This window comes from Pelophylax lessonae (assembly GCF_965119305.1).
Source record: "Pelophylax lessonae genome assembly, chromosome: 4".
Lineage (NCBI taxonomy): Eukaryota > Metazoa > Chordata > Amphibia > Anura > Ranidae > Pelophylax > Pelophylax lessonae.
In genome coordinates, this window is record NC_138771.1 from 204809249 (window position 1) to 204837104 (window position 27856).

General features: G+C 43.7%; 1 protein-coding gene across 2 annotated transcripts in view; it reads right to left on the reverse strand.

Annotated features, from left to right (window-relative positions):
• CERK (ceramide kinase) overlaps positions 1-27856 on the reverse strand; it is a 187678-nt gene that overhangs the window by 45062 nt on the left and 114760 nt on the right. For both annotated transcript variants that reach the window (XM_082254763.1, XM_082254762.1), the window contains 3 exons: positions 21540-21685; positions 7949-8023; positions 4332-4484 (listed from right to left, as the gene is read on the reverse strand). In XM_082254763.1, coding sequence (XP_082110889.1) covers positions 4332-4484; positions 7949-8023; positions 21540-21685 — 374 coding nt within the window. The remainder of the gene's footprint in view (positions 1-4331; positions 4485-7948; positions 8024-21539; positions 21686-27856) is intronic.

Sequence of the window (27856 nt, forward strand, 5' to 3'; positions counted from 1 at the left end):
CCTGCTCTCCTCCAATGATAAGACTTATCTTGACACACCTCCCTTGAACAGCCAATCACTGTGAAGTTCAGTGTCCTGTTGATTCTCCTCCCCCCAGCTCTTAAGTAGCTGAGAACAACGGGAATGTGATCAATTATTAAAAAGAGTAAAAAAAAAAAAGTATTTATAATGTTTTTTTATATCTATATACACATGTTTTGCCTTTCATTTTGATTTTAAACTGAATTGGTTGTTTTACAAGGTGATCATTTACAATGACTTGAATATAAAAAAAACAAGAGCACTGTCTACATAAAACCTGTGAATCTATGTATAAGCCAACTAACAGAGCCAACTTGGGCTTTAAGCCCAATTAGTAGCACAACTGCAAAACACAATCAGCTGTAATCATGCTCAGGGTTAACAAACAGCCAAGTTCAACTGCATTACACACTGTGCTGGTTGCTGAAGAAATCTTAATTTCAAAGAAGACATGAAATGCAGTAATTACATGTACAAAAATAGCATTCATGAGTTTAGCTGCAATTTGGTTTCATATCATTTTTGATTTAAGATTAAATATAACTGAGAAAATTGATGTGATTTATAGTAAGTTACAAGTACACATTCATAAAAATTTGGAAAAAAAAAAAACCAAATAGAATTTCCATAATTGCATTTACCAATGTTGGTGCAGCAGAGAGATTTAGTACAGTAAAATGATGGATCACTGTTGCACAGCAAAAGAATTCCTAAACCCACAAATTACATTTAAATTTTTAATTGCTAGCCACAGCTTACATGGCTTTCTTGTAAATCGGTTTTTAATTTTCCTATTGGGACATTACTTTCAAAAGCATTACACTTTAGAAACAGGAAGACTTGATAAATGAAACAAATATAATTTTGAATTATTTCCAATGATTTATGATTCAAATTTTATCACCAAAAAGGACCATGAAGTCAGAGCTGAGGAAGGGTGGAAGTGAGATGTGGACAGCTAGTGAAATAGAGCTAAACCCTGCACACTGTACATAGCGCACCCCTAAATCCTGCACTCCGTATGTCGCACACTGCTCCACTCTGCACACAGTCAACCCCTGGCATTTACTGCCCTTTTAAGACCTTCCCACTGTATATGTGCGATTTGGCCACATCCACTGTCCGAAGTGGGTCTGCGGGGGGGGGGGGGGGGCAGGGCGCAGTTGGGGTTTCTGCACCTATTCTCCAAGAAAAAAAAAAAAGAAAAAAAACACGGATAAACCTATATAGTCTTACAGATACAACCGGCCCTTTGAGGGCAACCATAATGCTGATGTGGCCTGTGATGAAGTTAAGTTTGACACCCAATACAGGATTCATTTTTTTTATCCTTCCACCAAGGGTGCTGGTGGCAGTAATTATATGCAAAAAAAATATGACTGGCTGGTTATATGGACAGTTGGTAAAAATCCACTGGTTTTGACCTGTTCGTATACGTCCGGAAATGGTGACAGCTGCCCAAAAAAAAGATGGCCATGGGTTGGCTTTTCATGCGCACTTCCAAACCGGCCGATGGGCCTCAGGAGAGGGGTGTAGAATCAAGGGGTGCATAGTGACACCTTTTATGAACTGTAGAGAAAAGAGAGGGAGCTGGGAGGACACTGGAGAAGAGGATCACAGCAGTGGAGGACTATCTACCCTTGCTGCCCTGCACCCAAGCATTCTTACAGAGGAGGTCACTGACAGCTCCAGCCAAGTCACACAACCTATTGGGGGGGATTACTGATGTAATGGGGAAGTGAATACATGAAGGTAAGGGGGGGCACTTATATAAAGGTTCACCCTTATATCAGTAACCCCTACTCTTACCTTTGTGTTTCACTCTGCAAAAGGTGATCTGTGGTCACCAGTGCCCCCTCCCTCCCCCTCATTAGCGTTCCCCCTTAAATCAGACTCCTCAGAGTTCCCCTTTACATCAGAGTCCACAGAATTTCCCCCTTACAGTGCAAGGGGAAACTCTGTGGACCTTGAAGCAAAGGGGAACTCTGATGCTTCAGACCCCGATGTAACTGGGAACACTAATGTTCCATTCACTGGCATGTAAACAGTGGACGAGGTTTAATGAAACATGAAGCTCTGCCCAGGTCCAAATCCTTTCTACCTTTCTTGCAGCAGATAGACTTCTAGTTTTTCCCCAAAGGTTGATGTATGCCACTAGTTAGGATGGTCTAGCATTGTAAGGAAAATGAGAACTCAAAGCTTTAGAATGTTGATTTGCAGGTATGCCTTCACCGAAAAAAATGCCCAGAACTCCTCCCCAGCCTGTCAGGGTGGCATCTGTAGTAGGGACCCTCCAAGTGATCAGAAGGAAGGATTTCCCCAACTGCAGAGCTATACTCTTGAGTCAACAGGCCAACCTGCTCCCTGCTCCCTGGTGTCAGGCTAATCTGTCTGTCCAGAGACTGAGCCAATTTATCCCACAATGACAGGATGTTGAGTTGTAAGGGTCTGGAATGGAACTGGGCAAAATAAACTGGCTGAAAGAGGGCTACCATCAACCACAAAACTCTCACATAGAGGCAAAGTTGATCAACTCCTGGAATGAAATGTCAAAGTCTGGGAAAACTCTGGCTTGAGGAGTACCTAGGATAAAGACCTAGACACAGGTCTGCACAGCCATTGATAAGGATACAGTAATTTGAAAAGCTGCATAAAGAGACCTGCTCAAGCAGTGTGTAGAGAAGTCTTGACAGAAAAAAAAAGCAAAATAAGGAACTAGGGGCTAACAAAAATGGTTAAACTTTCCTCAACAGAGAAAAGATATCCATCCTCTAGACCAGGGGTCTCCAAATTTTCTAAACAAGGGGTCAGTTTTCTGTCCTTTAGACTTCAGGGGGACGGACTGTGGCAAGTGGGAGTAGAAAATGTTCCAAGATCAGTAAGAGCAAATAATGGCACATCTTTAGTGGGAGGAATAACACACCATCATTGGTGTCAGTGGGAGGAATCGTGCCCCATTGTTGGTGTCAGTGGCAGGAATGGTGTCCCTATTGGTGTTGTTAGTAGGAGGAAAAGTGCTCCATCAATGGTGTCAGTGGGAGGAAAAGTGTCCCTATTGGTGGAGTTAGTAGGAGGAATAGTGCTCTATCATTAGTGTCAGTAGGAGAAATAGTGCCCCAAGGGCCAGATAAAAGCAACAGTGTTTATAACAGTATAGATACAGTGTATAGAACATGTGGTGATGAAGCCACTCACCACTTTGCCTCTGAAGCAGCCGGCCTATGCCCGACAAAACCGGTCAGGTGTACTCATTATCCCCCTCTACTCCTAGCCCCATTGGTGATACGCTGGTATAGAAGTATGGACTCATCTGTATAAGAACCATGATTCCACTTCATTATGAATCTAGCGAGAGGAGTATACTACCATTTGCCTGTTTCTACAAACATAGCCATAAACTCTGTGACCTGTGGGTTCGGTTTTGATCATTTGGAGGACATTTGCCTGGATGTGCGAGGGAGGTTTTGTTCACACAGTTCATTTTGGAATCAATCATCAAATGCTACATTCAGCTTGTGTATCTGTCCTTGGAGAACATTCACCCTCCTCTGGACCACATTAGCGCATATCTTCCCAAATCATTGTGGAAAATTCAACAGTATGAGCTAACCAGAAAAGTATGTTTCCTTATTTGTCTTTCCATTTGGTGTTTTCAAGTACCAGCATTTATGAGGTTTCCATCACCTTTTATAAGGACATCACCATTGAATGATCTGAGGCTTGCTCTCCATTATTGTTGAACTGTCTTTTCTCCCATAGTTCCATTACCATACATGTGATCACCATCATTAGAAACTCTACTTCTTGAATGTTTTTCCAATACATTGATTATATATATTATATATACACACTGTATATATATGCTCATATACAGATATATGGAGTGAAAGAGGTGGATATGGGTTTATGACATGTATTTTGGTACCATCTTAATGCTATTCAATTAAACTACTGTATTATTTGCACGTTTTTCACTGTTTGGGGATAAAGATTTCTTAAATTATTAAAGTGCATTTACACTTTACAGCCCAGTGAGTATTGTTATTTACAATTTTATATAACTTTTCCTTTGGCTGGTTGAGTTCAAATCTGGCTTTTTAACTCAGTTCCTCCAGATAAAAGCAAGCAACAGGCTGCATCCGGCCCCCGGGCCGCAGTCTGAAGACCACTGCTCTAGACACTAGCAAAAGACACATGCTGTGAGTGGTAGCCGTTATACCAGGCTGATCGCGTTTTTTTTTGACAGTGTGTTATGGCCACTCTCAAAAAATGTAGAGAATAGTAAATTGTAATGTCCTGTGTTACTTTACCTGAAAAGTCGTATCTGGCAGGGCCCAGCCACCTATTCTTTTCACTGCCTTTCAAGACATCTCCATAGAAACCATAACCCAACAAGGAAACTGTGTACTTCAAGAATGTTTTTTTGTCGTGAACTGAACTAACATCAAGAGGTTGAGAATCACCTATGTAGAAAACAAATAAAGCACTCATTGCTAAAAGCAGAAAAAAGATGACAGAGTTTAAATTCACTTCTCATGACTGCTCTATTGCTGTGCCTGCTTGTTCAACCTGATCTAAAATTCAATAAAATGTCCTTGCAGGTAGTATAAAAAAAAATAAGGAACAAATTGTACACATTAACAAGATATTTTAAGTTTTCTTACAGGCACAAACAGGGGTTAACCATCAATTACTGTAAACTAAAAATAACCGCATTTAGTTTTAATTTAACAAAACACTTGTTTTTTTTTGGGGGGGGGGGGGGGGATTGCCATCTATGTCCCATTGGAGAGATTTCCTTTCACTTCCTGTCCCACAGAAAAAACAGGTAGAGAGAGGATATTTCATCCAATGTGAGGGTCATCCGTATACCCATTGCATAATTGTATTTAAAAACGGAAAAAAAACTCTTTGCATGTAGTTACTGTTTAAAGCAGAGCTCCACCCAAAAGGGTAAGTTCTGCTTTAAGGACTTGTTCCCTGCTCCTCTCGAATAATTCCCTTTTTTGAGGAGCCGGGGGTGCTGGCTACTCAATTTTAACAGGTATCCGTGCCCACTTCTGCTCCAAGCGTCCGGAAGTTCTCCCCCCCCCCCCTGCAGTCATCTGGAACATGTGACAGGTCCCAGAAGACTGCTTGACCATTCACAAAGTGCGGCGTTGCTCGTACATTGACAGTGGGATGAGAAGCTGAAAGCTGTCACAGCTGGGTGCCCATAATTAAGATGCCGAAACCAAGGAAACAAGACAGCAGGTGAAACCAGCTGGGGTGAGCACACTGCTGAATTGGACAGGTAAGTGGCGTTTTTTTTTTTTTAAGTCAGCAGCTACAGTTTTTGTAGCTGCTGACTTGTTTTTTTCTTTCACAGGAGACTGGAGCTCCTCTAAGTTTGGTGTAAGGGCTCATGAACAAGATTAAGACTAATAGGTAGGTTTTCAGGTACTTCTGAGTTCCTGTGCCTTCAAGTTGCTCAGGTGAGTTAATACAAACTGCTTTGAGTTGCTTTAACAGTGACTTGTAGGGAAAAGTAAAGCAGCATAGAGCAAACAAATGCCCATCCGCATGAGCCCTAACAAGGTTGCCAATCTGTCTGTCCTTGACTAACCAGACAGAGGGAGTGGCAATTCTACTGACTTAAAGGCCTCATGCACACTGTATGCTCTTGATGTTTTTTTCTCCTATAGGAGTTTAGCAGCCACAAAAAGGCAGGAAAAAGTCAAGTTTACATGGACGGTAATGCACGTTCACGCACATTCCTGTGTTAATACATTGTATTGGCCAGAATGTCGCCCATTAGAATGCATTAGGTGTGGGAACACGCCTAGCGTTAACACACGTTAAGAAGCTTTTGAGCATTTTTATTCTTAAAAGCTCTCCTGAACTCACAAATTATGTTTTTCTCTGCCCATAAACTCTCGTCACTAAACTCCTGAAAACACCTATAGTGTACTGGGCCACAAAGGCTAAAATGGAAAGGACTTTACAGGCAAAGAAATAAAAGCTCAAACGCCTGAAGAAGCAGCTTTTTTCAGCTGCAGCGTGCAAGAGGCCAGAGGCAATATGAACCTTCCTACTTGCACAACAGAAAACAAGATAGGTAGATAGTATCATCAAAACAATGAACATGAAGTTAAGCAAGCTCCAGGAGGCAGTGGAGTACAGAAAACAAGAGTTATACTCACAAACATAATGAAAAATCAAGCATATAGGACACGACACGGTGGTTCGCTGCTCCCGCAATTGCTAGATGCATTTCGCTGTCAATCACAGCGTCATCTGTAGATGACGCTGTGATTGACAGCGAAACGCGTCTAGCAATTGCCCGAGCGGACTGCCACGTCACATCCGGCCGGTGGAGCGCACGCTGCGGGAGCAGCGAACCACCGTGTCGTGTCCTATATGCTTGATTTTTCATTATGTTTGTGAGTATAACTCTTGTTTGCTTGAATAAACCTTGTTAAAACGATCTTCACTATGGATGGTTCTTTCTTACATGGGGAAACTCTGGAGTAACAAGCACCATCAAGGATCTTACCAGCAGCATCAGAGATTTTTATGCAAAGAGTGTGATCAGCAATATATGCCTGTTTAAAAGCACCTTGTGGTAAGTAGATAACCACGCGGGGGGGAACCCCCTTCCAAGCATGGATTAAGCACAGAAGCACTTTATTTGCATTTCTTTGATGGACTAGATTATGGACAATATGCAATTTTTCTTTATCATTTTTTCCACTAATTTTTTTTTCCACTAATTGTTTATGAATTTTTATGTATTTTATGAATTTTGATGCATCACTGCTCATTATTTAATTATTTATATGTGAATTTGCACACTATACGTAGTTTTTCAGTTAAATCAGCGCTGCAACCACTGACCCACATGATTTAAAGAGCACTAGCACTTTACTTGCAGCAAGCAGCTTTTGTATGCACAGACACCATTATATATTCCTCATTTGGTGTAGCACTTATTTCAGCACTTTATTTATTTACTCTTTTTTACCACAAGCGCGAGGTTCCATTGTCATACATTCATCAAGCTCACTGTTGATATTCACGGTTATAAAACAAATAGATGACCGCAAACCTGCATTATCCAAATGGCTTCTTTATGAATTCAGTTGTGTTTTATACACAAAGACGCTGATAACATCTGTATTATTGCCTTCAGAAAAGATGTAATTTAATGGCATTCAAAACTCAAAACGTGCATTTAAAGTGGTAGTAAAGTAAGGGGTTACAAAAACCTCTGGCAGGCAGGATTCATTTTAACAGAAGAGACTCTTAGAGGTCTCTTCTGTTATAAATGTCCCCCCTGCCTTTCAGCAGGTAATGTAATAAGCAACATATGCGCAGCTGAGACCACATTTATGGCCCGCTCTGTTTTCAGCAGCAATGTGACTCCCAGAGGCATGTGTGGGAGTGACGTTACCTTGGCTTGGCGATTCAAGTATCTGAAGATACAAAACCCAGAAGGAAGACCGGGGTGAAGATGGAATCGCTGGGGACCAGGAAGAGCCATGACAGTGCAGTCCTGGAGGGCTCGGTTTCTAGGCTACTCTGTCATAATGTACTAGTAAGCAGTGCAAACTAGTACATTATGACTTATTTGTGGAGGAGGGCCTATTTTTATTCTTTTAGCAAGAAGACCTTACTACCGCTTTAAGCATGTGTGTAAACTAAAGTAAACTGAAGTGAGCGAAAAACTGTGTGCCAGAAAAGTGAACTTCCAAAATAACACTGTTTAGGATCATGTATGTGGTATAACTCACTAAGTTATATAATATTTTTTCATATGTGGTCAATAAATATGGCCTACAGTATATCAGGTAAAGGTGGATAATACCCATGCAAACTACTGTACACATTTTTACTCTGCAGTTCCACATTCTACAGCAGTAGACCACAAACGTCACACATTACATACCCATTATGATGTGCAAAGCTGAAGTTACTGGATCATTGATTCCCACAGTAGCAAAACAAACACAGTCTGTAGAACCTAAAAACAAAGAAACACCTGTCATCAAACCAAATGACAAAAACTGAATTTTAGAATTTTGCAACAGGTGTACTGCACATGACTGCCAGTTGGCTGCACTTCATGAGGATTACATGAGCAGGCTGTTACTATTATTTATTTCAGGTACTTATATAGCGCTGTCAATTTACGCAGCACTTTACATATACAGTGGACATTCACATCAGTCCTTGCCCTCAAGGAGCTTACAATCTAAGGTCCCTAAATCACATACATACACAGTAGGGCCAATTTTTTTTATACAGGATCCAATTAACCTACCAGCATGTCTTTGGAGTGTGGGAGGAAACCGGAGTACCTGGAGGAAACCCACGCAGGCACAGGGAGAACATGCAAACTCCAGGCAGGTAGTGTCGTGGTTGGGAGATTGGAACCAGCGACCCTCTTGCTGCTATGTGAAAGTGCTAACCACTATTGTTTCATCCAACATGCAGTTGGATCCAGTTGTGCACCAGTCATTGTTCTAGTTCATGGTTACCTTTCCATTGTAATACAAAGCTATCAAATCTTTAAAGTAGAACTGTAGGCAACATTTTATTTTTTGGAGTCATGGAGGGTTATTTTTGTTTTCTGCCGTGCTCCATTGCGTAGATTTCCTTTCACTTCCTGTGCCATAGCCAAACAGGAAGTGAGAAGGAATCCCTGCAAATAAAGGGAATTCCTTTGGGACCCCCAAGCCGCCAGAACTACTGTCCCCATTGGAAGATTTCCCCTCCATTACTTTTCTGGGGAAAACTCAAAATTTGGGATTTTCTTTTACTTTCAGGGTGAATTTTCTTACAGAGGACACAGATCGCAATACAAATTGGCAAGGGTTAAAATCTCTCTCCACTTTATCATAAATGTAAAACAAAGTTTTGCCTTTAGTTATACACTGCTCAAAAAAATTAAAGGAACTCTTTTTAATCAGGGGGTTGGTAATCAGTTTCAGCTGCTTTGGTGTTAATGAAAGCAACAGGGGCACTAGTTGAGCAACAATGAGATGACCTCCAAAACCGAATGATTTTATAGGTGAAGGCCACTAGATTTTTTCCCCCTACTCATCTTTTCTAACTGTTTTTCACTAGTTTTGCATTTGGCTAAGGTCAGTGTCACTACAGGAAGCATGAGGCGATACCTGGACCCTATAGAGGTTGCACAGGTATTCCAAAACCTCCAGCATGGAACCATCAATATGTGCCATTGCCAAGTGGTTTGCTGTGCCTCCCTCCACAGTCCCGGGAGTATGGAGTAGATTCCAGGAGACCGGCAGTTACTCTAGGAGAGCTGGACAGGGCAAAAGAAGGTCCTTAACCCATTAGCAGGACCGGTATCTGCTCCTTTGTGCAAGGAAAAACAGGATGAGCACTGCCAGAGCCCTACAAAAATTACCTCCAGCAGGCCACTGGTGTGAATATCTCTGACCAAACAATCAGAAACAGCCTTAATGAGGATGACCTGAGGGCCCAACGTCCTCTAGTCCTGCTCACTGCCCAGCACTGTGGAGCTCGATTGGCATTTGCCATTGAACACCTGAATTGGCCGGTCCACCACTGGAGTCCTGTGCTTTTCACAGATGAGAGCAGGTTCACCCTGAGCATGTGACAGACATGAAAGGGTCTGGAGAAGCCATGAAGAATGGTATGCTGCCTGTAACATTGTTCAGCATGACCAGTTTAGTGGTGGGTCAGCGATGGTCTGGAGAGGCACATCCATGGAGGGACCTCTACAGGCTGGACAATGGCACCCTGACAATTAGGATTAAAATCTTTGGACCCACTGTCAGACCCTATGCTGGTGCAGTGGGTCCTGGGTTCCTCCTGGTGCACAAAAATGCCTGGCCCCATGTGGCAAGAGTATGCAGCCAGTTCCTAGAGGATGAAGGAGTTGATACCATGGAATGGCCCCCATCTTCGCCTGACCTAAATGCAATAGAACACCTTCGGGACATTATTTTTTGGTCCATCTGATGCCACCAGGTTGCACCTCAGTCTGTTCAGGAGCCCTGTGATGCCCTGGTCCAAATCCTTGAGGAAACACCCCAAGACACCATCCATCGTCTCAAAAGGAGCATGCCCTGACGTTGTCAGGCATGCATACAAGCATGTGGGGGCCATACAAACTACTTTTGTACCATTCTGAGTTGCATCAATGAAATTTCAGCACAATTGACTAGCCTGCTGCATCATTTTTTCACTTTTATTTTTTTTGGGGGGGGGGGGCACCTTTGAATTCAGCCCACTGTAGGTTGATAATTTTAATTTCCATTAAACGATGTGGCATTTCCTTTCGTTCCTAACACATTACCCAGTCCATATCAGTATAGATATCCAGCATATTTTTCCCCATTGAGATCTCATGTGTTTTCAAAGTTTTCCTTTAATTTTTTTTTGTGCAGTGCACGTTAAAATAGAACATTATTCGGAAAATAAGTCCTGCTAGATCACTTCAGGCTGGCCCCTTTTGCAGGTATAGCTATGTATAACAAAAATAAACATCTACACTGTTTAACTACTTCTGTCACTCATATGACGTCCTGGACTTTGAGTAGAGATATCTGAACGATACCGCAGATATCATTCTTCACTGCTGGCGATTGCCTGCAATGTGAAAACAATCATGGCAGTTGTTCAGCCGCTTGATTGTTTATACAGGCGGTGGGAGGAGACGTCCACCTCCCCCACTCTCGTTCTTCTACCGGCTCGCCCGTGTGATCAGAAGAATGAATTGGTCGACAGCAGCCATCTACCATAGAGCTGGCCAAGGACCAGATGGTTTTCCGGCCATCTCTATGACCTTCAGAGGCCAGGAGCAAGGTTAAAAAGTCACTGCCAGTACCGGCAGATGTAAACACTGCTGTGTTTTTAGCTGGAAAGGCTGAGATCACTTTTTTTTTTAGTTTTTTTTTTTTATCTCAGGCTTTCCAGCCTAGAGGAGAGATCTGGGGATTCATAGACCCCAGATCTCTCTGTAATGAGGACCTGGTATGCCCTATTCCTATAACAAGGGATGTTTACATTCCTTGTAATAGGAATAAAAGTGTTAAACTATATATTTTTGAAGGGAATGTGTAAAAGAGCAAGAGCAATAATTCTAGCACAAGACCTTCTCTAACGCTAAACAGGCAACTTGTAAAAAAAAAAAAAAAAAGTGTAGCCTATGGAGATTTTTAGGAATGAAGCTTGGCGCCATTCCAGAGTGTGCACAATTTTAAAGCGTTACATGTTAGGTATCTACTTACTCCTTATAACATCATCTTTCACATTATACACTAGTGTTCTGTTTTTTTTTTTTTTTTTTTTAATTCATGCTTTTTTTTTTTTAAATTGAGTTTGAAAAATTGCTGCACAAAAACAGTGATATAAAAAGTTGCAACGACCGACATTTTTTTCCCTAGAGTCTCTGCTAAAAAAAAATCATATATAATGTCTGGGGTTCTGAGTAACTTTCTAGCAAAAAAAAAAAAAAGATGATTTTTACATGTAGGAGAGGACTGTTTCACCCTGCTCTGCCCGTTTAATTGCTCTTCCAGTTAAGGCATGTTTAAGCATTGCTGAGTTTGTAGAGGCTGATCTGCCTAAAACCTTAAAGCGGTTCTCTACCCAACAGGGGAAGCACTGCTTGTTTGCCTCATTTGGCACATTTTGGGGTGGAGGGGGAGCGGGTATCTGGTTTTGACAGGTACCCACTTCTAGCTGATCTCACCGTGGCAAAGTCATTAGGAAGTTTGGCCCCCTCCCCCTGCCACTGGGCTATTTACAAAACGCAGTGGGCTTCGCAAATGCGCAGCAGTGGGCCAGCTATGATGCAGCAAGGCTTCACTGCTGGTTTCCCTTAGTAGAGATGGAAGCGGGAGCACCCGACAACCAATTGAAAAATCGGCTGGGGTGAAGACACTGCTGAATTCATGGAATTCAAGTGTCCTAATATTAAAAGTCAGCAGCTACAGTATTTGTAGCTGCCGACTTAATTTTTTAATAAAGAAGCCTGGAGCTTCGCTTTAAAACGCAATTAAACCCTCCTATTTTTTACAGCCAAGGAAGCTGCTTCTGTTTGATCTGCAATTGCCATGGTGCTGCACTTGTGATCAGAAATGACACCAGCCATCTGATGGTTTGACAGTTTGGTTGAGGACACAAGCAAATGTGACAGTTAATGCTGGCATTCTAGGAATGTAACTTTCATTACACTGATAAATCGATGGGTTTAGTTCCAATTTTTGATTTTCTGCTATTCAAGGGCTCGGGGCTTAAACAAAATGGCAGCCTGCAGCAAGAAGAAACAGGGGCAATGCTGAAGGCAATTTACAGCACACACTCATTTTGGCAGCATAGCTAATAATGTGGAATGTATGTTCCTTGCTAAAGAACATTATTTTTTATCAAGTTGCTATGGTTAAAATGTTTTGCTTTATTGAAATTAACGGACTCCGCTGGCTCAACACTGTGCATAGACGGACTTGTTAAGAGTCCCGCTCTCCTCTATGGGGAGATCAGATGAAAATGGAAAGCATGTCCGTTTAGAACCAATCCCATCCGATCCGACCCACTGGACGGATGGCGAACGTATCGCCATCCATCTGTCTTAAGCGGATCTTGTTGGATACGATGACAGACGGGTGTCAGTGGACACATCTCCACCGACATCCACCTCTCCACAGAGAAGAATGGGTGGCCCGGTCAGGTCCGCCTGAAAAACAAACAGACAGGCGGACCTGATCAGCCCAATTGTGTAAAAGGGGCCCAATACCATCATGCTTTGTAATAAGTGATGTGCTCTTCGATTAACATCCATTATTTGAACATTTTTTAAGATAAGTTTGATCTATATCTGTAAATAAATAAATTATGAAAAAGAAGTGATTATTACAACATGAACAAGCATATCTCAACACCATCATGTTTAAAAAAAAAAAAAAAAAATACCATTGCAAAGAATCCAATAGCTAAGTATTAGATGAATTGTCCATATCTGAATTGGATGTTAGATCAGACTTCACAGTCTTAAAATAGAAGATGCTTTAGTTGAGGGGAGACAGAAAATTGTCAAGTTTCATTTATTCCCCCTTTTCTGCAGAGAGGAACTGGGAACACTGCCCAGCTCAAGCTACTGTATGTTAAATCCACTTTTACTAAGCTTGTAGTAAAAGCAGCAATGGATCAAAACGCTGTGCAGCAGCAGCCCTAATTCTATCACTGCCCACATAAAAAGTTTAATGTAATTCCAAGGGCATATGTTTCTCAAGAAAGGATTAGTCTGTGCAGCTCTTAGGCAAAAAAAAATGGTGCTTCAATAGAACTATACGCTCAAGTCAACACATCAGATAAATCTCAGTCTTTGACATATTACTAATAAAACCTTAGCCTTACAGAGCAGTAGGATTTCAGTAGTATTTATTATATTTTGAGTTTGTTGCAATAAGTCAAGACCTCGGGAAAAAAATTGTGCTGTGTATGAAAGTAAAACGGGGCGCTGGGTGACTAATAAGGAATAGCTATATTATCAGTGGAAATACATCTGATAAGGGTAGAACAGTGCAAGAGGTGCATTTGTTCACTAAAAGAACTAAAAAGTAACTGAACTGTGACCTTTAAAAAAAATGTATAAGAAATGTATATGTACACACACACCTATATATATCTATATATCAGAGGCGTAACTAGAACCTTCAGGGCCCCGGTGCAGGAAACCATGAAGGGCCCCCTGGACCCCTGGCCGGGGCCCTTCCCTTCAAGCCTGGGACTCTTCCCACTGATCCTGGGGCCCTTTACTCTCGTTGCGGGACCCTTTCACAAGTTCTGCAGTGGGCCACCTTCCTGCGATGTTGGGGCCTCCCCACAGTGGCGGAATGCCAGGGCCCGGTTGCAAGTGTGACCTTTACGATCCTGGAAGTTCACCCACTGGTGTCAGTTATTTTTATTTTTTTGGTATTTTAATTGTATTATTTTTTATCATTTTATTTTATTTTTTTACAATGTCACTGACTATGACTCTGTCCATTGAGAAAAGGAAGGAGCTGGCTGGTAAATTACCTATTTACCGACCCCTTCCTGGTTCTTTATTGTGACACATCCCCTGCAGCAGCCGGCAGGAGAGGGTAGGGAGCACAGTAGGGGGGGGCAGCACAGTGGGGGGGGGGGAAGCTCAGTAGGGGGGGAAGCACAGTAGGGGGGGGGACCAGGGGAGCACACAGGGGCCCAGAGACAGCAGAACACAAGTGAACTGGATGGATAGGAGGAGGGGCGGGGGCAGCATACTGAGGAACCTGCAGCTACAGGAGGAAAAAGGAGGGCAGTGATTTCTCTACATGCGGCCCCTGCTGCCCCATCTATCCAGGTGTACAGGGGAGCCGCACAGGGCCCGGTTGCGACCGCAACCCCTGCAACCCCTGTAGTTACGCCCCTGCTATATATACATATCTCTATCTATATATAAAAGGTGTATCATTTAAACCAAAAGAATTAAAAAAGACATTCTGAACAAAATTTTTATTTTAAAAAAGGTAGAAAAAAAAGACATTTTAAAACCTTTGCCAAGAAAACGGAATTTTTGTAAAATCTTACCTGTAAAATTCCTTTCTCTGAGTCCTCCGACAGTCGCCGCCTCTTCATATTCGTCACATATGGGGTATTAGACTTTGCTCCGAAGGAGTAGCTAGGCAACAGAATATGTTAACAATAAAGCTTTAACATATCCCACCCTCAAGGGGTGGTCCCCTCAGTCAATACCCTCCTACTTCCTGCAACCATATCTCAGTTTTAGTGGAATAGCAGTAGAGTATACATTCAAACCCCAAAAGAGGGGCGGGGGCGGCGACTGTCGGAGGACTCAGAGAAAGGAATTTTACAGGTAAGATTTTACAAAAATTCCGTTTTCTCTTACGTCCTCCGACGGTCGCCGCCTCTTCATATTCGTCACATATGGGGACGTCCCAAAGCAGTGCAAACATGAGGGGTGGGAAACGCATCCGCGCCGAAAGGCAACGCAGTCTCCACATCAAAGAAAGGAACCTTACCAAAGGAAGGAAACCAGCTGGGCAACAGCAAAAATAAGTGCTCAACAGGAGCAACAACCCAGGAAAAGACAAAAAACCAGGGGATACAAAACTTATCCCAACAGCCAGGAGTCCCCAACAAGGGACCCTAGGGAACAGCCGCACTAAGAACCTTGCGGCCAAAGGAAGCATCCGCCGATGCCTGAACATCTACTTTGTAGAATTTTGTGAAAGTGTGTACGGTCGACCAAGTCGCCGCCTTACACACCTGGGCTACAGAAGCCCCATGACGACAGGCCCAAGACGTACTCAGAGATCTAGTAGAGTGCGCCTTCACAGGCACAGGGGGAACCTTCCCCTGCAAGGCATAGGCCTGTTCAATGGTCTGCCTGATCCATTTGGCAATGGTAGAGGCGGAAGCCGCCATGCCCTTCCGAGGACCCTCTGGAAGAACAAACAAGGAGTCCGTCTTTCGAAAAGACTCAGTCGATTTAAGGTAAACCCTAATCGCCCGAACAACATCCAGAGAATGCAATCTCACCTCCTTTGGATGTTTAGGCTTCGTGCACAACGAAGGCAAAACAATATCCTCGTTAAGATGGATTTCCGAAACTCGTTTCGGCAGAAAAGAAGGATTAGGTCGCAAGACCACCTTATCCAAATGAACAACCAGGTACGGAGACTTGCAGGACAAAGCCGCCAGTTCCGACACTCTGCGAGCCGAAGTGATCGCCACCAAAAAGGCGACCTTTTTGGACAACATAGACAACGAGATCTCCCTGATCTGTTCAAAAGGAGCACGTTGTAACACAGATAGGACTAGATTCAAGTCCCAAGGGGGCAAAGGATCCCTCCTAGGAGGAACCAGATGCCGCACACCCTGAATAAAAGTGCCAACCAAGGAGTTGGAAGCCACGGGACGTTGAAACAGAACGGCCAGCGCAGACACCTGACCCTTTATCGTAGCCAGCGCCAAACGCTGATCGACACCCGTCTGAAGGAAAGACAGCACACGGGAAACCGAGTACGTGCGGGGTGAAAACCCCCTGGACTCACACCAGGCAAAATAGGCCTTCCAAGTACGGTAATAAACCTTTCCCGAGGAAGACTTCCTCGCGTTGATCAAGGTATGAACAACCTCTGGAGAGAGACCCTTCTCCTTCAGGACCTCGGTCTCAACAGCCAGGCCGTCAAAGCCAGCGACTGTAAAGCAGGATGGTAAATCGGTCCTTGAGACAGTAGATCGTCCCGAAGAGGCAGACGCCAGGGGGCGTCGACCGCCAGATTCACGAGGTCTGCGTACCAGGACCGGCGAGGCCAGTCCGGTGCCACAAGAATCACCGTGCTGCGTTCCGAGTGTAACCTGCGAAGGAACCGGGACAGCAACTGAATCGGTGGAAACGCGTACATCAGCCTGTACTGATGCCACGGGGCCACTAACGCGTCCGACGCGTCTGCCCGAGGGTCGCGCGTCCTTGCCACGAACCTCTTCACCTTGTAGTTGAGGCGAGACGCCAACAGGTCCACATCTGGAAGACCCCACTTCGCGCACAACATCTGGAAGACAGCCGGATGGAGAGACCATTCCCCCTGATCCAGGGTCTGGCGACTCAGATAGTCCGCCTGCCAGTTCTCCACTCCCGGAATGTGAACCGCCGTTATCGCCGGGACATGAGTCTCGGCCCAAGACAGAATGTCGGCCACTTCTCGAGCCGCTCGGGCACTCCTGGTGCCCCCTTGGTGGTTGATGTAGGCCACCGCCGTGGCATTGTCCGTCTGCACCCGAACCGGGCAGCCCTGCAGCCGGTCCGTCCAGCGATGAAGACAGAGCCTTATCGCACGCAATTCCAGAATGTTGATCGGGAGGGAAGACTCCCCCTCCGACCAGGTCCCCTGGGCGGACAGAACGCCCAGAACACCACCCCAGCCCGACAGGCTGGCATCCGTGGTGATTATCGTCCACGAGATCGGACGAAACGACTTGCCCCCGGACACCAACGGGGACTGGAGCCACCACAGAAGGTTTTCCCTGGTGCGATGACTCAACGAGATCTGAAGATCCAGAGATTGAGGTCGCCCGTCCCACTTGGACAAGATCTCCGCCTGGAGACCCCGCGTGTGAAACTGCGCGAAAGGAATCGCCTCGAAAGCCGAGACCATCAATCCCAGACATCTCATACACGTCCGCAGAGACGAGTTCGGAACGTCCCTGAGGGACCTGACTTCCTCCTGAAGAGTCCTGAGTTTGTCTTCCGGCAGGAAGACCTTCGCCTGCACCGAGTCCAGTATCATTCCCAGATAGGGAAGACGAACCGACGGACTCAGTGTCGACTTTGGAACATTTATCGTCCAACCGAACTCCTGCAGAGTTTGCATCGTGATAGACAGGTCCTTCTCCAGACCCTGACTGGTCGCAGACCGAATCAGAATGTTGTCCAGATACCCCAGGACAGAAATGCCCTGGGCCCTCAATAATGCCAGAACCGGTGCAAGCACCTTGGTGAAGACCCGCGGAGCCGAGGCGAGCCCAAAGGGCAACGCCACGAACCGGTAGTGATCCTCCGCAATGGCAAATCGAAGGTATCTCTGATGACCCTCGAAAATGGGGATGTGAAGATACGCATCCTTCAAATCGATGGAGGCCATGAATTCCCCCGGAACCAGGGCAGCCACCACCGAGCGCAGGGATTCCATGCGGAACTTGCGAACCCGCACAGAGCGGTTCAGAGCTTTCAAGTCCAGAATTGGACGAACCTTGCCCTCCTTTCTGGGCACGGTGAACAGATTGGAATAAAACCCCCGAAATCTGTCCCGATGAGGCACCGGAACCACCACTCCCTGAGCCCTCAGGTCCCGCACCGCCAGGTGCAGATCCCGCAGGCGCTCTGGAGACAGTTGTAGATTTGAGGGAAAAAATCTGCTCTCTGGCCGAGAGAGAAACTCGATCTTGTAACCAGATCGAACGATTTCCAGAACCCATCTGTCCCGCACACGGGCCAACCAGGGCTGAAGAAAACCGAGCAAGCGTCCCCCCACCCCAAAACTGGGTGAGGGCGCTCCTTCAGGCCGAACTGTTATGGGCCGCAGGTCCGGATTGGCCGGACTTCTGTTTCCCAGACCAGGGTTTCTTCTGAGAGCCCTGGCCTTTGAACGGTTTGTCCTGACAAGCTAGACATTAAAACTGAGATATGGTTGCAGGAAGTAGGAGGGTATTGACTGAGGGGACCACCCCTTGAGGGTGGGATATGTTAAAGCTTTATTGTTAACATATTCTGTTGCCTAGCTACTCCTTCGGAGCAAAGTCTAATACCCCATATGTGACGAATATGAAGAGGCGGCGACTGTCGGAGGACGTAAGAGAAACATTCTTTTCTGTTCTCTCGATAAAAAAAAAAACCAGTGGAAGACAAAAAAAGAAAACCTATCTCAGATGAATCAAACGAGACATTATTATTATAAGGATTTATATAGCATCCCAGAACATTGACACTGCCCTACGTCCTCAACTAAATCACTAAGGAATTTGTATTATTCATTTCTATTTTATTACCATCTACATCTGGGGTCAGCAAACTATTGATCACGATCTACCAGTCAATTGTGGAAAGCCCACAGGTAGGTCACAAACAGGGATTTGCCGATGCTTCCCCCAAGCCGCCATCACTCTCCTTTTAATAGCAGAGCGGAGTGAGGCAAAAAACAGTGCTGAATGGAGGCTGGGAGATCGGGAGCTGCTGTAGTTAACTTTGCATGTTAACCAGCAGGTGATTCTTTGCCAAGTGGTCCTAGCAAGCAATCATCAGCTTGGTAACATGAAATGTCAACTCTGGCAGCTCCCGCTCCCGCTCCCACCTCCATCCAGCACTGTGCTGCCTCTCACTCCGCTCTGATGTACAGCCGGTGTAAGGTAGGAAAGCGCTACCTACACAGCTGTGTGTTGTGAAGGGGGCAAACGTCATTACTTGTGGGGGCAGAGAACTACCATGTTGGGGGGGGGGTGCAGAGAACAGGACAGTGGGGTGCAGAGGATACATTATTGGGGAGGGGAGGGGAGAGGGAGTGATGTGATGTGAAAGTGGAAAGAGGACACTATTGTGGGGGGACAGAAAGGGGGAAAGGCTGAATTAAAAAAAAAAAAAAAACAATTGCGGCTTTACAGCCGAGATCACGGCAGTGTTGACAACTGCCAGGCCTAATGTGATGTCATAACGTCGCGCCCGGGCCTCTGAGAGTGATAGAGACCGACGGGGACCATCTGGTTATCGGTATTCTCTATGGTAAACTTCCTCCACCTGAGGATTCCTTCTCCAAGTCGCCGTTTGCACGGCGAGCTGGTAGAAGCACATGAGGGTGGCATGGGGAATCATTCAGATATCTCCACTTAAAGCACAGGACGTCATTATGTACTGCGATATGGAAGTGGTATGGAAGTAGTTAAATAGATCCATGATAGACTCTGGAAGTAAATTATTTTTTTTTTGTAAGTAAAACGTGGTGCAAAACCTTGCACTATCTTAACAGCAAGTGACTATCAAGAGATTTTGTAATAAACAAGATCATGTTACTTGTTTTTGTTCTTGTTTCGGATTTGTATACTGATTTCTACTTGTGTTTTGTCATGTGAAAATTCCTGTTATCACAGTGAATGTTCATGTTAGTTTGAATCATCTGTACATGTACTGCTTGTTTACCCAATCATGTAAACATTTTCTTTCAAATATTCATATTTTTGAGTTCTTGAAAGAATTCATACACTCTGCTTCATTAGGTTAAATATGTGTCTAAGAAAGTATGTCCTGACAGGCTTCCCCTGCTGGAGGCGGTGCCCAGAGTGGGGAAGGTCTTGATGAATGCCTTGGCTTCCTTTTTTTGTGGTGGGCATGAGCTCTCCTGATTGGAAGGGGGCAGATTTGGGGGGGGGGACAAGGCTCTGCCTCTTTCACCATCTGTATGGGTGCTCTACAGGTCCTCTCCCTGTACTGAAAGCAGATGCTGCATTGGGCACTACCAATGGGTTTCCCTGCACAGTTGGGAGATTGGGCCCGACAACATCACACAGGGGTGGAGCCATTTAAGGGAGGTGATCATTCGCTTCCTGCAAACCAAGGCAGAAACCTGGAGGGGAGTGTTTTAAGTCTATATACAGGTAGGACTTATCGGCATCTATGTCCTGCCTTAAAGCGCAATTTTAAGACCCCTTTCTTTTTTGCTTTTATAGACCATATAATTGCCAAATAACTTTACTAACTGTATTTATGGTTGTTTTGAGGCCACTCTGGGACATCTTACCTCACGTGCAATATCTCTGTGACAAATGTAGGTACTCCCTCTTTTGTGGCTCTGTAAACTTAAAGTGATGATGTTGTCCTTAATCAATTTTCACTAGGCCTTAGATTTTTGCATATCTTGTTACAATATCAACCTCTGAGTGCCCTTCAGCTATTATTGGCTCCCATGTTTGTTCCAGTGGAGAGTTTGGTCCCTGGATATGGACCCCTTCTCTTGGTGGCTATCCTCTAGATTTGGGTAAGCCTCTACAGGCTACAAGCTCAAAATTAGCTTTTGTGTTTTTGAAATATGACTGTATGCATTTTTTCGAATGATTAAACACCTATATGCACGTTGCGAATAATGATCTGCTCCTGCTCTAGTCCAGTCCCAGGTTGAGCTGTCAGCAATGGCTTCAGGGTGTAGGAAAGGCAGCTGACAACGGAAGTCCCATAGAAAGTCTATGGATTTTGCCCTTTCCCAAGCATTTCCCAGCCGTTGTTGGCTTTCTTCTGCACAACACACAGAAACTGCTGGAGACCGGACCGGAGAGGCTGCAAAATAGGCAAGCATAGCAATCTTTTCTTCACAGGGTAAGATAAATTAGGCTTTGAATTGGGGTGGGAGTAGGTTTAGAGTTAGTAACACTTTGCCTTTACTTTCAATTTAATACTGCAGCTCACATTATCATTTTTCATGGGAATACAAGCTGTTTTTCATTGCACTGAAAGTTTTTGCAACAAAAACACAAATGGCGTGCTTTTCTTTCACAAACAGAGATTTGTAAGTACTTATCGGAGCAATTCCAAAACACTTCTTAAAAGGATGGAAGTGTCAAAACATAAAACACATCAATTTCAGTAACCAATGTCTATTTTTTTTCTGGGGAAATATTACTAATTTGTATGTACCTGAAAAAATAAAAAACATTGCAAATAACATGAGAAAAAGCTTGACTTAATTAAGGAGGTAAGGAACATGACCTTGCATACAGGCAGAAACCTAAAGGGTGTGAATGCAACGAGTTTAATCCTCATTGATGTGAACATGATCCAAAATATATATTCATTTTGATATGCTAGATTTGGTATATAGTTGAAATGGGATTTTATCACAGCAAGGTCACATATGGAATAATAAAATGAACTGCATCACTGAGCAGAAAGGTCAGTATCACAAAACCACAAACGAAGCAGAACAACAGGAGGTTACAACGAACATAAATAGCCAACTTACCAGCAGGAATAATGCCAATCCTCATATAGCACTGAGATAATGGAATTTTAGGATTGTTATGATCAACACCAGTATCCTTTTGTACACGGCCTATAAGGCCATGGAGCACTTCACTGAACATTCCATCGCCACCAACACAAACAATGCTGCAGTGATAAAACGTTATAACAGTTATACAGCTGTCGTGTTGTGAAAGAATAAATACCAACAAACATAACCATATACTTTGGCTTTCATTTACCACTGACACACACAATAAAAAAAAAACACATTAACGGAGTAAAGGTGTAACAAAAATAATTTCACAATTTAGTATTTAGAAGGTTAATTGAAAAACATGAAACTTTTTTTATCAGAACATATGCAAACCTATTGATTTGTTTGGTAAAGCTAGAGATTTTTTAGAAACAAGAAAAATTTGGTTAGTCAATGACTACGAAAGAGATGCTTAAAGAGGTTCCAATGGCTCAAGGTTTTCTTACCTTCAAGCATGAAGGTTAAAATATATGTGCAGCAGCCCCCCAACCCCCACTAATACCTACCCAAGCCTCATTTTGATCCAAAGATGTGCACGTAAGTCTCGGCTCTCCGGGGAATCTTCACTGGCTGAAACAGCATCGGGAGCCATTAGCCCCCTCTGCTGTCAATCACAGTCAGTGAGGGGCCAAGCCATGGCTCAGAGTCTGAATGAACACAGAGCAGAAGCTCGGGAGCAACCTGCTTGGGTGACCCCAAAGCAAGCTGTTTGCTGTGAGGGCACTTGGAAGGAGGGTGGAGGAGGGTGGAGCCAGGAGCGCTGGCAGGGGACCCGAGAAGAGGAGGAGAACATGTTTGTAATTTTTAAAAGAGAAAAAAAAAAAAAACTTGAATCACTTTAAAGCAGGATTTTTTATTCTGGTGGGTGTGCATTTCACTTATTTCGGTGATGGGATGCACATCAGAAGATTTTCTCACTTGCAATTAATTTTCCCCTGTCTAAAATAGATTTTAGTGTCTTAAGGAGTTTGTTTCTTTTTCAGTTCAACCAAGATTAAATTAAACTAAAAGTTGTGCAAAAGAACTCTATAAATGGGTTGTTACTACATTATTACCACTACGGCCTATTCAATATTTTTAGATTGCATTTAAAATAATGAGTATAATAATAATAAAACTACATTGAAGACCACCCCACTAGAGGTTTGCACTAAGTGGCAAGTGCTGATTCCTAATCTCTCTGATGAAGACTGGGAAGAAGCACGCTCTTCCCATTTGTAGGTTTCCCCTGCTGTTAATAAAAAGTTGACCACACTGTATATGATCCATCAGTTTTATTTGACCCCAGACTACATGCTATGAACCGTATCAAACTGCACAAGGTGTGATTGCCCTAGAGGAGACTTAGCCCACGTTATTTGGCTATGCCCGGTAATTGGCTGGTTTGTCGGAAGCTTGTAGAGGTTCTGTCCACACCAGTGCCCTTAACCTCAGAGGTGTGCCTTCTAAGTATACTTGATGAGGAGCTTAGACCCCAATATAAGAGAATATTGCTGAAAGAAACACGCTTTCTGTCTCGTAAATCCATAGCACTTAGATCAGGGGTAGGGAACCTATGGCTCGCGAGTCAGACGTGGCTCTTTTGATGGCTGCATCTGGCTCACAGAGAAATAGGGTCTCCTGCTATGAGTATATCATTATTAGCCCCGAGTCGAGTCCATGCCTGCGCACTGAGGCCACACTGGTTGCGCGTATGCCACTTGGCGTCTAGCAACCAGTAATGTCATGCGACGTCAGCGTCGTCACGTGACAGCGGGAGAGCGAGGGCAATGGTCAAATTCCTCCTCCGCTCCTACATTTACTCCACCCACCACCGGCCACCTCCCTCTTCTCTAGGCGGCAGCATGGGCTCAGCGTAGAGCCGAGGGAGGTCCTGAAGCAACAGGTCAGTCAGTCAGACTCGTCAGTGTAAATATTTTGCGTTCTGTGCTTCCCCTGTCTCAAGTAATTGCAAATACTCTTTCAGAAAGAGTATTTGCAAATACCAAGTTGAGACAGGGAAGCACAGAAAGCAAAAAATTATAGGCTAGCCTGCACCTTGTTTTTTATCTTTTATTCACAGTTTACAGAGGCTCCCAATACCCTCACTGAAGAAGTGGTGCAGGCCTGCAGGCGTATATACAGTGGAATTTTTTAATAACATTTCCCCAGACATTGAAATTTTGGCACATATGGGCTACACATCCACTTTCTGTTTGCGCTAAGGTTATTTCTCCTTTCCATTGTCGTGCCCTGCAAATCGCACTAGTGAGAACAGGGGAAGTCAACTTTAATATTCCAGCTCCTTGACCAATTCAGCCCTGGAAGGTTTTACTCCCTTAATGACCAGGCCATTTTTTGAAATTCGTCACTGCGTTACTTAAATAAAGGTTCCCGACCCCTAAAATATAGTGTATGGCTCTCACGGAATTACATTTGAAAATATGTGGTGTGCGTGGCTCTCTCAGCCAAAAAGGTTCCTGACCCCTGACTTAAATGGATTCAACCCAATACTCCTTCAGTGAACAACTGGATTCAATCAGACAACCAAATTTTCCCCTATGAGAAATTACAATTTGAGCAAAGAGGTTGTCTTAAAAAATATAACAAAATGTGAGATATTTGGAGCTCTTCTACTTAATGGAACACTGTGCTATATTACTGTGATTTTAATGCCTGGATTTGGTAACTGCCATTGCTTCAGTTATAGCCACTTTACGACTTTGAATGCACCCATTGATCTCAAATGTATATGTATATATATATATATATATATATATATATATATATATATATATATATATATATATATATATATATATATATATATATGTATGTCCTATTTGATGTTTATGGGTCTCTATGGTTGTGAGACAAGCAGTTTTCATTATTTTGCAATATCCTTTATAACGGTTAATGAAAATTACTCTACTCTGTAAATTGTATTTATACCTTTTGCAATAAAAAGAGTTTGAAAAAAAAAAAAAAAGAAATCTAGAGAAAAAAAAAAGATCAAAAAGGCATAATGTGCTAGTATGCACGGCATTAAACGACAACCCTCTAGCATGATCCTGTCATGGCTGACAGGGCTTCCTTCCTCACCTGGTATTCATTTTGGGGTCACAGGCTCCGGCTTTTTGAATGGCTGAGCTGCTATGTCACTCCTGTGCATGCGCATTGAAGTCACAATTACAGCACAGCGCTCTGAATGGATGGCACACAAACTCAAGAGTGCAGTGCACATGCACCGGTGATCTCACCGGCTGAAGAAATTGTGAAAAATCCAACAAAGTGTAGGAGTTATTTCTTGTACCTACATTTAAAAACTTTATTTTAAACTTACTTGTAGTTAAAAGTCACAAAGCAGTGTTTACTACCACTTGAACTTCAATTACAGTATATACTCGAGTATAAGCCGACTTTTTCAGTACATTTTTTTATGCTGAAAAAGCCCCCCTCGGCTTATACTCGAGTGAGGGTCCCCGTGTTCTCTGGTGAAGTGCGCATGCGCCGCCACCGCTCGGGAAAGCCCGTACACGTTCGGCTAGTCCGGTGACAGGTTGGTGCTGGGCGGCGCCATTTCTAAATGTAAGGTGCCTCACCGAAAGGTAAGTGAGACTCCTCAGGAGATGCAGTGCTGCGGGCATGGTACAGGAGATTCTCCTGTACCATGCCCGCAGCCCTGAATCTCCTGTACCATGCCCACAGCCCTGCATCTCCTGTACCTTGCCCGCAGCCCTGCATCTCCTGTACCTTGCCCGCAGCCCCTGCACCATGCCCGTAGCCCCTATTTTGGGTCTCGTGGTGGTCCAGTTGGGTCCAGGAGCTGCTGCATTTCCCACCCTAGGCTTATACTCAAGTCAATACGTTTTCCCAGTTTTTTGTGGTAAAATTAGGTGCCTCAGCTTATACTCGAGTATTTACCCTTCAAAGATTCTGTAGATGTTTCTCGCCATGGAAATTAGATGAAGTCAACATATTCATGCACCACCAAATTGTCCTTTAAAATACCAGACAAAGTATATCCCCTATTAAGTTTTCTTTTATGGGTGTCCCATTTTGGATATTTCCCTTCACTTCTTGTCCGCTAGACACAACAGAAATCTCAAAAGTTAAACATCCTCAGACAGTTGTCATAGCAACACATCTCTATAGAAAAACATTCCTAACATTGACAACTAAAAATTTGGGATTTTTACCAGTGACAATGGTAACAAGGACAAAGGGGACACAGGCAGAGTTGGTGATCCATTCCTAAATTAAAATATTTACATTTTTATCTTGGGAGTCCATGTTTGTGCACTCCCCTTCCATCTAAAAACTGATCAATTTGAAAAACTAAAATATTTTTCTCCTGAATATATGTATAAACAGTCACTCATTTTATTCATATAAACTTTACATCTAGATTCCAATACTACGTGAATCTTCACAAATCGGGATTCTTTGATCCCTACCTCTGACTTTATCACAGCAGAACAATGGAGATTACCATGAAAGACTTGGGGGTCGCCTTCAGAGGTCACCGTGTGACCACAGACATACAAACATTTCGCAACCTGACAGTGGGTAGGGAAATGATTAACAGGCCTAATGCAATACAGGGCATTACCTAATCATAGTTTAGATAAGGGTTATTTAACCACTTAAACTATGGAAGATTTACCCCCCTTCATGGCTAGACCATTTTTTGCAATACGGCACTGAGTTAGTTTGACTGACAATTGCCCGGTCGTGCAACACTGTACCCAAATAAAATGTATGTCATTTTTTTCCTCCCACAAATAGATTTCTAATGTCTAAACTGCTGGCAACAAAAGCGAGTACACCCCTAAGTGAAAATGTCCAAATTGGGCCCAAAGTGTTACTATTGTGTGTAGCCACCATTATTTTCCAGCACTGCCCTAACCCTCTTGGGCATGGAGTTCACCAAAGATTATTAGGTTGCTACTAGAGTCCTCTTCCACTCCTCCATGATGACATCATGGAGCTGGTGGATGTTAGAGACCTTGCACTCTTCCACCTTCAGTTTGAGGATGCCCCACAGATGCTCAATAGGGTTTAGATCTGGAGACATGCTTGGCAAGTCCATCACACCTTTACTCTCAGCTTCTTTAGCAAAGCAGTGGTCGTCTTGGAGGTGTGTTTGGGGTCGTTATGTTGGAATACTGCCCTGTGGCCCAGTGTTCAAAGGGAGGGGATCATGCTCTGCTTCAGTATGTCACAGTACATGTTGGCATTCATGGTTCCCTCAATGAAATGTAGCCCCCCAGTGCCGGCAGCACTCATGCAGCCCCAGACCATGACACTCCCATCACCATGCTTGACTAAAAAACTAAGTACCTGCGCTGCTTAAACCGAAACCATTAACATCAATTATACTAATTAATAAATATCATCATAAAGTGCTCGTGCAGATAAATAACTGTGCAACTGTGCATACAAATATAGTGTCACACTAAATATAAACAACAACATAAATATATTCCAAAAATAATCTCATATGTGTAACATATCATATATCAAAATAAATATAAAAATATAAAATTAAAAGTTCATAGCAATTATAATCTTCCAAACTGAATAAAGTGCAAGTCTCTTGTGCTCATATAAGTGCTTCGTGCTCAATAAATATATGAATAAAGTGCCGGTGCTCAGTCCTAGTGAGTTGGTGCTCCCCTCTCGGTTCCCCACTCACCAGAAGCTGAGAGAACTATTGCCTTAAAACTGGTTTTATGAGGTGAACACCTCTATGGATCGCCAACAGATACAAGCTGTAGATCTCCTGTGCCTCTATATCCAGGTAATTATCCCGGTAATGCTCCCCAATATCATAAAAAGAAAAAGGGCCATCATCGTGCAGTATGTTCCAAAAGTTTATTATACACGCAACATAAAGATACACTTACAATATATGGAAAGTCAATCCGCCTTTAGCAAACCCACGGGACGCCAAATGAATGGCCGTGCGTTCCACCCGTGTAACCGGAAGCCGGAAGAGGTTGCAGCCGGAAATGACGTACTACGTGTTCGGACGGCTTGACGTGTTTCGCTCCGCCAATCAGAGCGTTCTCAAAAAAACATGCTTGGCTGTAGGCAAGACAGACTTGTCTTTGTACTCCTAACCTGGTTGCCGCTACACATGCTTGACACCACCTGAACCAAATAAGTTTATCTTGGTCTCATCAGACCACTGAACATGGTTCCAGTAATCCATGTCCTTAGTTTGCTTGTTTTCAGCAAACTGTTTGCAGGCTTTCTTGTGCATCATCTTTAGAAGAGGCTTGCTTCTGGGATGACAG